The sequence below is a fragment of the Cetorhinus maximus genome, chromosome 13, assembly GCF_964194155.1.
Source record: "Cetorhinus maximus chromosome 13, sCetMax3.hap1.1, whole genome shotgun sequence".
Taxonomy (NCBI): Eukaryota; Metazoa; Chordata; class Chondrichthyes; order Lamniformes; family Cetorhinidae; genus Cetorhinus; species Cetorhinus maximus.
The window spans coordinates 120,629,571-120,643,485 of NC_135891.1; the positions used below are offsets into that span (position 1 = coordinate 120,629,571).

General features: G+C 43.8%; 2 protein-coding genes across 3 annotated transcripts in view; one reads left to right on the plus strand and one right to left on the minus strand.

The window, feature by feature from the left end:
• The window catches only part of LOC144689068 (proteinase-activated receptor 3-like), a 36,865-nt gene extending 24,356 nt beyond the window's left edge, over positions 1 to 12,509 (plus strand). The window contains exons 1-3 of one of the 2 annotated variants that reach the window (XM_078556214.1): positions 1,733 to 1,921; positions 2,830 to 2,996; positions 8,073 to 12,509. In XM_078556214.1, the coding sequence (XP_078412340.1) occupies positions 2,882 to 2,996; positions 8,073 to 9,109 (1,152 nt within the window). In that variant the 5' untranslated portion in view covers positions 1,733 to 1,921; positions 2,830 to 2,881 and the 3' untranslated portion in view covers positions 9,110 to 12,509. Of the gene's footprint in view, positions 1 to 1,732; positions 1,922 to 2,829; positions 2,997 to 8,072 lie in introns of those variants that run through there. The other variant, XM_078556215.1, reaches the window with a different exon arrangement.
• Positions 1 to 13,915, minus strand: part of sac3d1 (SAC3 domain containing 1) — a 512,754-nt gene that overhangs the window by 262,426 nt on the left and 236,413 nt on the right. The window lies entirely within an intron of this gene.

Sequence of the window (13,915 nt, forward strand, 5' to 3'; positions counted from 1 at the left end):
ACTCAGCAACGTTCTGGCCTCCAGCAGTCCTCCGAGTGCCGGGGACCTGGGAAGTCCCTGTGTCCGCCTGCTGTGGATCAGACAGTGCGATGTACTCACCAAATTGTGACCCCGAGGCTACTCTAAAGCTCGGTCCCACTGAGGTGTGTGTCTCTGCGCTGGTGGAGGGTGTGGGTGAGCGTGTGACGGGACTTCAGGGAGGGTACCTTCAGATTCCTCTTCAGAGGTTTCTTTGGGGCTTGATTGGAGGCCCTGGGTCATGGACTCTGTCGGCTGTTTGGCAGATGTGCCTGCGAAAGCAAGGGGAGATAATTAGTGCATGGCAGTGGCCTGTGAAAGAGGACACATCACTCACAGCATGGTTATCTGATGGATGTTGCACTGCTGGATCCTCACTTGGTAGAGCAGCGCCGACCTCACTATCAGCACAGGACCGGTCCTGGTCATCGCCAACCAGCTGGATGGCTCTGTTTTCAAAGCCTGTGAAGACCTTGATTTCAGGCATCCCTCCACCTGTCTGCGATCTTTCCCTCCTGTTGTGAGCCAGTTTGTCCTGCATGGATAGAGATGGGGAGAGTGTAAGCAGGATGCCTGCCAGGCCAGATGATAAGTATGCCTGGCCTGTGTGGGTGGTGAGTGGTCCCATGGACAGGTTGAGGACAATGACGGTGTGTGTGAGAGAGTGAATGGTGATGTCCCTTGAATCGGCAGTGAGTGAGGCCCCTGTGGGTGTGTGATGGGTTTGTGAGTGTGTGAGTTGGGACTGATGAAAAGAGTGACTCACTCTGGTGGAACGGAGGAGATCATTTATCCTTTTGCGGCACTGGGTAGCCGTCCTCCTCTGCAGGACGTTCGCACTGACCACCGCTGCCACCGCCTCCCAAGCTGGGTTGGTGACATTGCTGCCCATCCTGCGGCCAGAGCAGGGGTAGAGCACATTCCGGCGGCCTCCACGGCATCCAGCAGTCACTCGAGGGGCCTGTCATTGAAGTTGGGGGGCTGCAGTCTTTTTGCCTTTGCTGGCCATGTCTCCCGGGCAGAGGTGGTGAGCTGGCGATGATGAGCACTTTGCTGGCAGCTGCCTTTTAAAGATGGCGGCCGGTGTGATGCAACAGCGGGGTGATGGCGAGTGGGCGAATGAGAGCCCGCCCGCCATGGAAACGGCGTGTTTCGTGGGAGTGAATAAATAATGAGGCGGGTTTGGGAAGATACGGTGTGAAAACCTGCCATTTCCGTTGGCAGGTAGGACTCCATTTGACACGCCTGCTACCACACGGTGCAATTCTGGGGAAATTCAGCCCATTATCACAACAAGGACACAAGATAGCTGCCATCAGATAACTCAATTGAGATGCTGGGAAGGTCATTGTAACAAATGGCCTCAGATAACAGCTATCATCCAAACAACATCAACAACGGCCAAGAGGAGAGGAACCTTTTACATGAATATCAGTCTAGGAACCTGAAATACTTCACCTGAATGGGGTGCATTGCTTTGGTTGTGGAAACAACATTAGCGATGAATGGGTCTGTCTGGACCAAGGCATGTAACAGGGTAAAGAGATTAAAGGGTGCAAAGCACTGACCATCCTGCAGGAGGATGTCTGGAATTATGACCATCATTTAGCAGTATGTTTTCAGGAAATGTGTTTTGAGATTTTCGATAAGGATCATCATAAAAGGCCAAGATCAAAGGGTCTGGCACTGCAGTCAGAAGGAGGGTCAGGGCTGGTCACCTCAACTCTGGCCTATTTTCAACCCCGGACAAACCAGCCGCGTTGGGGATTGTAAGTGTTTTCAGCTATATCGTGGTGATATCGGCTTAAAGGTTCGGACTGCAGTTAAGAAGGAGGGTCAGAAATGGTCAATCTGACTTGCTGGCCTCCAACCTTCGCTGGAAGGACCAACCATGTGGGGAAATGTAAGTTATCAGCCAAATCCGAGGGGTATTGGGGCTGAAGTTTAAAGGGTAGTTTATGGGTAACAACCAAATCCTGAGGAGGTTGGGCTGAATTGAGAAGGTTTTGGGCAGAAATGTGGGGTTTCACCTCTGGTTTTTCTGTAGAGGGTTTTTAATAAGTTGTGGATTATTTTTGCTGTATCTATGGGGAGCCAAATTTAAACGGTGGAGGGATAACCAGTTAAGTGTTGTGTAGTGTCATTTACACTAGTTTAGAGCTCTTGTATTTGGGTGTTCGGAGTGTTTTAATAAATAAGTTTGTGGTTTAGCCAAACCCTGTGAATGTGTAATTTTGTCCTTTTAAAATCCTAAAGTCAAGAACCATCAGTAAAGGGAAAACTGGAGCAGGAACCTCACATCCTATTGAGGTGAATGGGAATGAGGACTGCTGGGTGTATAATGGAGGCTGTTCCAATATTGCCTGGGCTATATTATTCAATCTGAAAGCTACTGCCACTGTCTCCCCTGGTCAGACTCTTATAGGTGATGTTTATTATTGTTTGAGAGAAGTTATAATTAACAAGTGAGTCACACAAAGGTACTGAATGTGTAGAGCATGTTGCTATCTCTCTGTCTATCACTATCTGCCTATTCTTGTTTCTCTGTCGTCTGGCTGGCTTGGTTCTTACAGGAATGGGTTTGTTTTGAAGTTTTGCAAATGGATTGCAATGAACCCAGACTGAACTAATTTTCAGAATCCCGAGTATTCGTTGTGTTGATTTTCCAAACATGGCTCGCTATCAGGGACAGCTTTGGGAATGTGCGTGCTGATCATTTCTCTGCTTCTGACCACCTGTGATATGGTGCTCATATCCTGCCATTTCCTGCCATTCTATTTTCACTGTAATGCAGGGTTTCTTGTCTCACAGGAAGCTTCGGTGACGTAAACAGTGCACATACTGGGCATTAAACAGCCAGATCATGCAGCTAGGGGGTAGAGCAGGCATCGCTACAGCTATGGCCAATACACTCTTCCAAAAACTTGTTCTATTTGCACTTTTATTCTCTCCCACAGCACTTTGCCAGCTGCAGAAAGGTAAGAAGATCTGTTCACTTCACATCCTTTTTTGGTAATATATTTGATCATATTAGCAAAGTCAACATGGTTTCCTGAAAGGGAAATCGTGTTTGACAAATTTATTAGAGTTCTTTGAGGATGTAACAAGCAGGGTGGATAAAGGGGAATCTGTGGATGTATTTGGCATTCGATAAGGTGTCACATAAAAGGTTACTGCATGAAATAAGAGCTCATGGAGTTGGGGATGATATGGATGAGCATGGATAGAGGATTGACTAACTAACAGGAAACTGAGAATTGGGATACTGAGTCATTTTCAGGTTGGCAAACTGTAACTAGTGGAGTGCCAAAGGGATCAGTGCTGGGGCCTCAATTATTAATTACTTGGATGAAGGGACCAACTGTATTGTAGCCAAATTAGGAAAGCAAGTTGTGAGGAGGATACAAATATTCCTCAATGCAATATCGATACATTCAGTAAATGGGCAAAAATTTAACAGATGGAGTTTAATGTGGAAAAAATGTGAAGTTTTCCATTTTGGCAGGAAGAATAGAAAAGCAGAATATTATTTAAATGGAAAAAGTCTGCAGAATGCTGCGGTACAGAAGGATCTAGGGGTCCTTGTATATGAATCACAAAAAGTTAGCTTGCAGGTATAGCGAATGATGAGGAAGGCAAATGGAATGTTGTCGTTTAGGGATGGAATAGGGAAGGCTTGTTACAAGTGTCCGGTGCAGAGGTGAGACTGCACCTGGGAGTCCTGTGTATAGTTTTGATCTCCTTGCTTAAGGAGTGATGTATTTGCATTGAAAGCACTCATAGACTCATAGATGTTTACAGTACAGAAGGAAGCCATGCGGCCGGTCAGCAAAGATCTGACTACACTCATCCCATTTTCCAGCACTTGGCCCATAGCCCTGGAGGCTATGGCAACACAAGTGAATACCTAAATACTTCTTAAATGTTACGAGAGTTTCTGACTCAACCAACCTTTCAGGCAGTGAGTTCCAGACTCCCACCACCCTCTGGGTGAAAACATTTCTCCTCAACTCCCCTCTGAGCCTTCTACCTCTTACCTTTAATCTATGCCCCCTGGTTATTGACCCCTTTACTAATGGAAAAACTGCCTTCCTATCCACCCTATCTATGCCCCTCATAATCTTATACACCTCTATCAGGTACCCTCTCAACCTTCGTTGCTCCAAGGAAAACAACCCCAGCCTATCCAATCTTTCCTCATAGCTCAGACTCTCCAGCCCAGACACATCCTGGTAAATCTCCTCTGCACCCTGTCCAGTGCAATCACATCCTTCCAATAATGTGGCGACTAGAACTGCACACAATACCCCAGTTGTGGCCTAACCAGCGCTTTATACAGTTTCGGCATAACCTCCCTGCTCTTGCCTTTATTAGCCGGGGTGTAGAATACAAGTATCCCATATGCCTTCTTAACCACCTTATCTGCCTGCTCAGCTACCTTCAGGGATATGTGGATATGCACACCAAGGTCCCTCTGATCTTCAGTACTTTCCAGGGTCCTACCACTCATAGTGTAATTCCCTTGTTAGCCCTCCCCAAGTGCATGACCTCACTTTTCTGGGTTGAATTCCTTTTGCCACTGCTCTGCCCACCTGACCAGTCCATTGATATCCTCCTGCAGTTTATGGCTATCCTCCTCACTATTTACCGCTCTACCAATCTTTGTATCATCAGTGAAATTCTTGACCATACCTCCTACATTTAAATTCAAATCATTTGTGTATACCACAAACAGCAAGGGTCCCAGCACTGAACTCTGTAGAACCCCACTGGAAACAGACTTCCAGTCACAGAAACATCCCTCTACCATCACCCTCTGCTTCCTGCCTCTCAGCCGATTTTGTATCCAATGTGCCACTTTGCCTTGAATCCCTTGGGCTCTTACTTTCTTGACCAGTCTGCCATGAGGGACCTTATCAAGAGCCTTGCTAAAGCCCATGTAGACCACATCAAATGCATTGCCCTCATCAACACTCCTGGTTACCTCCTCAAAAACTTCGACCAAATTTGTCAAACACGACTTTCCCATAACAAATCCATGCTGATTATCCCTGATTAATCCGTGTCTCTCCAAGTGCAGATATATTCTGTCCCTCAGAATTCTTTCTAGTAACTTCCCCTAAACAGTTCAAAGAAGCTTCACTAGGCTGATTCCTGGGATGAAGGGGTTGTCCTATGACAGAAGGTTGAGCAGGTTGATCCTATACTCTTTGGAGCTTAGAAGAATGAGTGGCGATCTTATTGAAACACATAAGATACTGAGGGGCTGGATAGGGTAGATGCTGAGGGGATTTTAAACTAGGGGGCACAGTTTCAAAATAAAGGGTCTCCCACTTGAGACAGCGCAGAGGAGGAATTTCTTCCCTCAGAGGGTCGTTAGTGTTTAGAATTCTCTTCCCCAGAGAGCAGCAGAGGCTGGGTCATTCGATATACTCAACTCAAGACTGAGTTAGACAGATTTTTGAATGACAAGGGAATCGAGGGTTATGGAGGACAGACAGGAAAGTGGAGTTAAGGCCACAATCAGATCAGCCATTATCTTATTGTATAGTGGAGCAGACTCGATCGGCAAAATGGCCTCTTCCTTCTTCTATTTCTTATGTTTTCAGTTATCTGGGAGTTTTTGTGCCAGCAACTCAGGAAACCATTTTGACACCACATTGCATGGTACTGCAGGGAATCTCTCTGCTGGTGTCAGAGCATTCACACAGCTTCTGTTCAGAACACACTTATTGCACACACAGGATTTGATTCCTTACTCACCCCATGGTCAGATCTATATAAGTTACACTGGTGATGTAGATCAAGCAACACCTGATGTTCATTTGACAAGAACAGGAAGAGGCCATTCAGCTCCTCAAACCTGTTCCACCATTTAATTAGATCATGGCTGATCTGTATCTTAACTCCATTTACCCGGCTTGCTGCAAACCCTGAATGCCCTTACCTAACAAAAATCTATCAATCTTAGCCTTGAACATTCCAATTGCACCCCCCCACACCCACTACTAGCATCAACAGTTTTTGGGGGAGAGAGTTCCAGATTTCCCCCCCACTTTGTGTGAAGGGCTTTCTGACATCACAACTGAACGGCCTGGATCTAATTTTAAGATTCCGCCCCCTTGTTCTGGACGCCCTCCCCCACACCACCAGAGGAAATGTTAATTTATTGCTGTCTGGGTCAGGAAGCTGTCTTGAGCTGTAAGCCCAGTTCTGACCAGACTTAATTATGTCCGTTTACTCATTGGATGCCACAACTTACAATTTATTTTAACGGCTTAGAGAAGGAAGCAAGAGTAATGTATCCAAGTTTGTGGATGGTACAAAGTTAATTGTGAAAGAATAAGGAACACAAAGAAGCTGCAAAGGGATATAGACAAAACAGGTTAATGGGCAAGAACATGGTAGATGGAGTAAAATGTGGAGAATTGTGGAGTTATCAACTTTGGGAGAAAAGATTGAAAACCAGAATATTTTTTAATCAGGGAAATGTCTGCATTCAGCAGGACCTGGCTGTCCTTGTATGTGAATAACAGGAAGTTAATTTGCAGTGCAGCAAGCAATTAGAAAGGCAATTAGTATATTAGTCTTTATGACAATGTGAATGGAGTATAAGAGTAAAGAAGTCTTACTGCAATTATACTGGGGCTTTAGTAAGACTACACCTGGAGTACTGTGTGCAGTTTTGGTCTCCTTACTTAAGGAAGGATATACTCTCCCTTGAGAGAGTGCTATGAAGGTTCAGTAGACTGAGTCCTGAGGTGGCAGGATTGTCCTCTGAGGACAGATTGAGCAGACAGGGAAAATATTCCCTGGAGTTTAGAAGAACGAGGGGTGATCTCATTGAAATGTATCATTCCTAATGGGCTTGATAGGATAGGGGAATGTAAGGAAAATGTTTTCCCCTGGCTGGGGGATCTGGAATGATGGGGTCACAGGCTCAGGATAAGAGGTTTGCAATATAGGGTTGAGATGAGGAAAAATTTCTTCACTCGGAGGGTTGTGAATCTTTGGAATTCTGTATCCCAGAGAGTTGTGGAAGCTCAATCATTGAATATATTCAAGACAGAGGTCAATAGATTTTTGGGTACCAAAGGGATTCTGGGATATAGAAATACTGCAGGAAGGTAGAGCTGTGGTTGGTTTTGTATTGGAATTTTATAATCTGAATTGCTCTCAATCATTCTTACAAGCTTGATGAGGAATGTGTGAGCTGGTTATGGCTTCAAACTAGCTTTGTTTATACAGACCTAAGTTGCTTCAGTATTTTGAAGCAGTGCCTCACACAAAGGTTCGTGGAAATCTGGAGCTCCCTCCGCCACAAAGCTGTTGAGGCTGGGGGTCAATTGGAGGCTGTCAAAATTGATTTTTCTTAGGTCAGGGTATCAAGGTATATTGATCAAACTCTGGTAAATGTGTTCGATGTGGTTGGGACAGCCATATCTAAACGAATAGTGGAACAGGATCGCGAGGCTGAATGGGCTCCTCCTGTTTCAAACTAAACATGAAAAAAATACTTTTATTTGAAACCATCAGCTTATTTTCTACTTGGAGCATGCAACATGATTTTACTTGTAGGACTTGCTTCAACCTTTCAGCCCCTCAAGTGTATTCCACCATTTACTAAAACCCTGCTGCTCTGTATGTGCTCCTAGCTCTCCATATCTCTGTACCTGCTCTATATCTCTCCATATCCCTCCACCTGGTCTATATCTCTCCATATCTCTCCACCTGCTCTGTATCTCTCCATATCTCTCTACCTGCTCTATGTCTCTCCATATCTCTCCACCTGCTCTGTATCTCTCCATATCTCTGTACCTGCTCTATGTCTCTCCATATCTCTGTACCTGCTCTATGTCTCTCCATATCTCTCCACTTGTTCTATATCTCTCCATATCTCTCCATACACCTTAGCCATTGAAAAACCTACTGACCTCAGTCCTGAAAATTTCAACTGATCACCAGCATCCAGAGTTCCACATTTATACTTAGAATTTTTACAAATTGAACTAAGAACTGAAACCCTAACATTATAAAATGATATATTTGTGCAGAATTCCTTGGGAGAAGTTTCCACTTTTCTGAAGTCGGTTCCACCAATGAGTTGAATGAAACAGCAAAGCGTCACCTGACCAGTTCTGTTACCACGGCGATGATTCCTGCCACTTACAGCATCATCTTGATCATTGGGCTTCCAGCCAATGGGTTGGCTCTTTTAATCTTGGCCACTAAGGTCCAGAGATTGTCATCCACCATCTTCCTGATCAACTTGGCGACTGCCGACCTTCTCCTGATCCTGGTGCTGCCATTCAAGATCTCCTACCACCTCCTGGGCAATGACTGGCTCTTTGGTGAGGGACTCTGTCGGACAATGACCGCCTTCTTCTACGGGAACATGTACTGCTCCATCCTGCTGCTCACCTTCATCAGCATCGACAGATACTTCGCTCTGGTCCATCCGTTTCTCTCCAAGCGTTTCAGGGACAATTGTTTTGCTGCTTGTTCCTGCTCAGTGATTTGGGTGCTTGTTGTAATCTCCATGTTACCCTTTCTCTTCCAGAGGCAGAGCTACCCAATCCAGGAGCTCGACATCACCACCTGCCATGATGTTTTGCTGAGAGAACAGGATAATGATTATTTCTTTTATTACTTTGTGTGTTTGGTTGTGTTTGGGTTTCTCATTCCGTGTTTTGTTACTATATTCTGCTATGTGGCTATAATCCGAGCGTTAATGGTTAGTGAACAGCAATATGGGAAAGCTATTAGGACCATGATGTTAGTGCTGATAGTGTATTTGGTATGTTTCACTCCCAGTAACATAATCCTGCTTATCCATCACTCAGAGTATCACCCCACAGACAGCAGTAACCTGTATTTAATTTATATGACCTGCCTGGTGCTCAGCAGCTTCAATAACTGCATTGACCCGTTCATCTACTATTACATCTCTGATGAGTTTAGGGACAAGGTGAGGAGTGTGATTCGTTGCAAAGCAGAGAAGGATGTGGATTCAGAAAAAAGAGCAGAGCAGTTTGCCCTGACTAGCTCCTCCTCAGGATATGTCTCTAAGACATTAACACAAAATATTTGAATCCAATGCTTTGGGTCCAGGAGGAGACAAACTGCTCAATTCAATCCCCATACTTTTTGAGGCAGAAGCAATGAAGGATGTAACTTTCTGACTGAGCCAGAGATTCTGACAAGGTTCGTGGCTTTGACAATTCACCTGAAATATACCGCAGGAAATTGAACTTGTCTGATTTCCATGTTTGTCCATTTTGTAATGTGAACCTAACTTTATTGTTAGTCAATGTCAGAGGGTAGCAGGAGGTTACAAGAGTCTGATCAAATTCAGAAACCCTGGGCTGGAATCTCACTGCAAATAACAGGGATTGATTTGTAAAAAATATTTTCTGTAGACTAGAAATGAGGTTAAAATCGAATTCAATACAACTTAGGTGTTGAGCAGACTGGGTGAGGGGCTCCAATGAGTGATGTCTCAGAGAGGGGGAGGGGGGAGTCAGTCATAATGTTATTACAGCACAGAGAGAGGCCATTTGGCCATTTTTGACAGTAGCTTGGAAGTGAATTAGCTCCCTGCTTTATACCCACCTGAATTGGACTGGCACAGTTTGATAATGACAGATTAGAGGCTGTCTACTTTGCTGTGGGCCAGGGTGTGTACATTGATGAGCTAAACCATTGAACTGATTCTGTTTCTCTAATAAACCCCTAACTGTTATTGCACCACATTTCTCACTGCACTACTGATCCATCTTAAATCCTTCTGGAATTCTGTCTATTTTATTCGTAATGAAAGAATGGGAAACGCTGAGACTTATTTTTTATTCTTTCATGGGATGTGGGCGTCACTGGCAATGACAGCATTTGTTGCCCATCCCTAATTGCCCTTGATCTGAATGGCTTGCTAGTGTTACAACCAGGGAGGGCAAATGTCAGTTCTTGCCCTTTCTTTGCCACTCCTCGTGTGATTGTAACTGAGTTTTTGTAATTTGTAAGAATTATGGTATTCATTCAATGTCTATGCTCAACCATATACACGCTGATTGCAAAGAAGCCAGCCTGACAGACTTTCTTGAGTTTAAACAAAAGGGGTTAGTTTTTATTGAGCTAAAAATCTACCCAGGTAAAGATATTTAAAATGGTAAACCCACCTCCCAACGTTCGCAACACACATGCACACTCACACGCACACACAGATGCACACTCACACACGCATGGACGTGTGCACGCACACAGACGCACACTCACTCAGCGACTCACTCTCAAATACATGCACACACAGACGCTATCTCACACACACACATACACACACACACACACACAAATGCAAAATTACAAGTTCTACAGTAGGATGTAACTGTTTGGCCAAATTAAAATTCATTGATAAAAGGCAAAAAATAGAGAGTTCACTGTTTGTGAGTCCTTCACTGGGATCCATGGCTGAGGCAGAACTTTCCCACGGTCGTCTTGAAATTCTAGTGGAGTTGAGGCTGATGTAAACTGCAATTTCTGGAGACTGTCTCTTTTAAAGCATCACTTGTCTTTTCCAAAAGTCGATGCAATTGTACCTGAGGTTCTTTTTGATGGAATTTCTCTGTTTCTGCCTAAAATGATTCAAAGATAGGGCCTTGAAATTTAGGGAGAAGGGAGAGAGATGGTGTTAATGCTCCATTGGCAGACTTCTTCCAGGCTCAGCTTGCATGTTGTACTAAAAAACATTGCAAAATGGTCATTCAAGTTACATGACATCTCTTCCCATAGTGATTTCAAAAGGTAATTGATTAGCTCATATCTGGACACACCTTGGTTATTGTTATGGCCTAGGTGATTAGTTACTTTAATGTCCCAGCCATTAACTTCCGAATAATCCACCCTCCATCTTGATGAGATAGAAAGGAGGCCTTCCATATAACAATTATCCCAGTAGACTTTCTGTCTCTGCTTGAAAGGTAGCTTTATAGAAATGCAAATCAAGGTCCAGTGCAGGTTCAATAAATCTTGAAATAATTCTTGACATCAGCATGTGTGAAATTCCATAGGAGGTGGTCTTGGCCTATCTTAATTGTAAGCCGTATTGGCACTTTCCAGAAACTGGCCAACTTGTAATACCAGACATCAGGTGACCCATGGCAGCTATCTTAAGTCAGTGTCTATGCTTGCTTTTTAAAAATCCTTTAAAAGCAGTTCAATATATATTTGACCAGGTAAAGATCAATATCACACATGCATATGTCACATCATCATGACATTAGGCCATTTTAGAGGGCAGTTAAGAGTTAACCCATTGCTGTAGGTCTGGAGTCACATGTAGGCCAGACTGGGTAAGGATGACAGATTTCCTCCCTTAAAAGACATTAATGAACCAGATGGGTTTTTGCAACAATTAATGCTAGTTGTCATGATCACCATTACTGAGACTAGCTTTCAATTCCCAATTTTATTCATTGAATTTAAATTCCACCACCTACTGTGGGATTTGAACTCGTATGAAAATTGAATGAATTTCATTCAGTTGTGTGTGACTTATGTTTAACTATCCGTCTTCAGTTTGGGTGGCACAATTCTTTCAGTGGAGATATACCATCGCTGGCGAGGGAAATAGTACGGAGAGGTGGTTATACTGGTCAGTTACAGGGCACAGGGACACTTGAATCCATAACCAAACCCAAATGACTTACATTTAGAACAGAAACTGCTGTGCTGTTCCACACATACCATTACTGTTGGGCATCTGTCTAAGTGCAATAACTAATGGTGCCAGGAAACTCCTTGGAGCTGCCCTCACTCTCCACTGTAAATTTAACACAAACTACCTTTGGGTCTGTTAAACAGGGTTTCACCAAACCCCTGGAACAGTGTGACACTGCGATGAAATTCCTGGCCTGCCTGTCTAACGTTTTTGTTTAAGTACCTTAACAGTCTCTTGTCCACCCACTGTGTCCAGGAGTCCACTGCTTGTCTAGATATCTGATAGGTTTGTAGTAGAGCTCAGAAGTAAATTCAGCAGCATTTTCACTTTGCTCCAGCTATTGCTCCTAGCAGGTAGTCTCCTTCTACTTTAGAGTAACCCCACATGAGGCTTTAATTATCAAACCAGTTTATTAAACAGGAAAAGAATAAGGGTTCCAGAAGTCCCCTGTTGCTATGTTGTTGTTAGAGTGGTGGAGAGGGAATATTAAATACTCATTATGTCCCAGATTGTGAAGACCAGTTTATTTATATAATCAGGGTATCAAAAGCTTCCAGTATCATGGAGGGCCACAACTTAGAATAGCATCTTACCTGGCATTGCATAAGGAAAGGTAAATTATTGATAAGAGAAAATTCAATAAAATACTTCTATGGAGCTGCATATTAACTTTGATATAATTATCAGGTAGAGGGAGGAAAACATTGACTGATACTGATGAGTATTTGGATTCATAACAGCTTAAAATATTGAGCTGAGAATTCTAATGATTCAATAACCAACCGAGTTCTAATGATTCAATAACCAACCAGTCATCATGAAGTGTAGGCAGCAAGTGTATGTTAAGTGTATGAAGTATATGTATAAAGTGTATGTTAAGTGTATGAAGTATATGTATAAAGTGTATGTTAAGTGTTATTGCATGTATTGCCATCTTAATAAATCACTGTCACCTAATTGTCAATGTGTAAGAACCTAATTGATAAAGAGTAAATTCTAAATCGGAATCCCTAGTGGCACCAGCAATGCTCCTTGACGATGTCAGTGAGATTTTCCCCTCTGGAAGCAGCTTCCTGGACAGTGTGGGGTCCTCCCCAATCCTATCAGAAAAATGACAAAGGGTGGGATTTTCCGTGCCCGTCGGTGTCGGGGGTCTTTGGTGGCGTGAGTGGACAATATGGCGCGATCAGTTTCACGATGGCGTGAAACCAGTTTGCAATTGTCTGCTCAACCTGCCAATGGTGGGCTGCATTACCCACCATCAGACATTGGGAACCTCATTTTAATAAACCTGTCAAGAAGATATAATAATTCTCATAGTGTTACTGGAATTTATTGTAAAATAAAATAATAGTGGGAAGTGTCTATGTGTCTATATGTGTCTCGGTGTGTGTGAGATTTAATTGAATTAGAGGCAGCTAGTCTGAGTGCTTTGATCTAAGAAGAGAGGTTAGGTTTGAAATGTTAATTAGATAAACATGGGGAAGTTTCGAACAAAAACAAAAATTCCTGGGAAAACTCAGGTCTGACAGCATCTGCGGAGAGGGGTACAGTTGACGTTTCGAGTCCTTATGACCTTTCATCAGAACTAAGACATATAGAAATGAGATGAAATATACGCTGGTTGAGGGGGTGGGACAGGAGAGCTCAATAGGAGGCCAGTGATAGGTGGAGGCCAAGAAGAGGCTGCCAAAGATGTCATAGACAAAAGACAAAATGGTGTTGGAAAAGGGAAGTTTAGAAACCTGGGTGTCAAGGGAACATTTGCATTTTGAAATAGACCGTACTGGGTTGTTTTCAAAGGAGGGGTGAAATGTGTCACCTAGTCAGTTGAAGTTTAGAAATGGCGGCCGGGATTTTCTGGCCCTGTCGTGGGTGGGACCCGCTGCGGGCGAGGCAGCGCCCCAGCCAGAAGTCCATTGGCTTGCGGTGGGACCGGAAGATCATGGCAGCGGGCGGGTGTGGAAAATCCCGTCCAGTGTGCTTATTTTTCCCAAAGATAACCGGTAAAACTTAGTGCTATAAGGGGGTTTTATTATCAGGGAGATAAAGTCCAAAGGCATGGTGAAACAATGGGTATTTGCTTTCAAAGAGAAAGATATGTATAAAGAAAGAACATGGACTGTGTGTAAGGGAAAGACCTTATAAGTGTGTGAAAAGCCTTCAGCATCTGTGCCTCAAGCT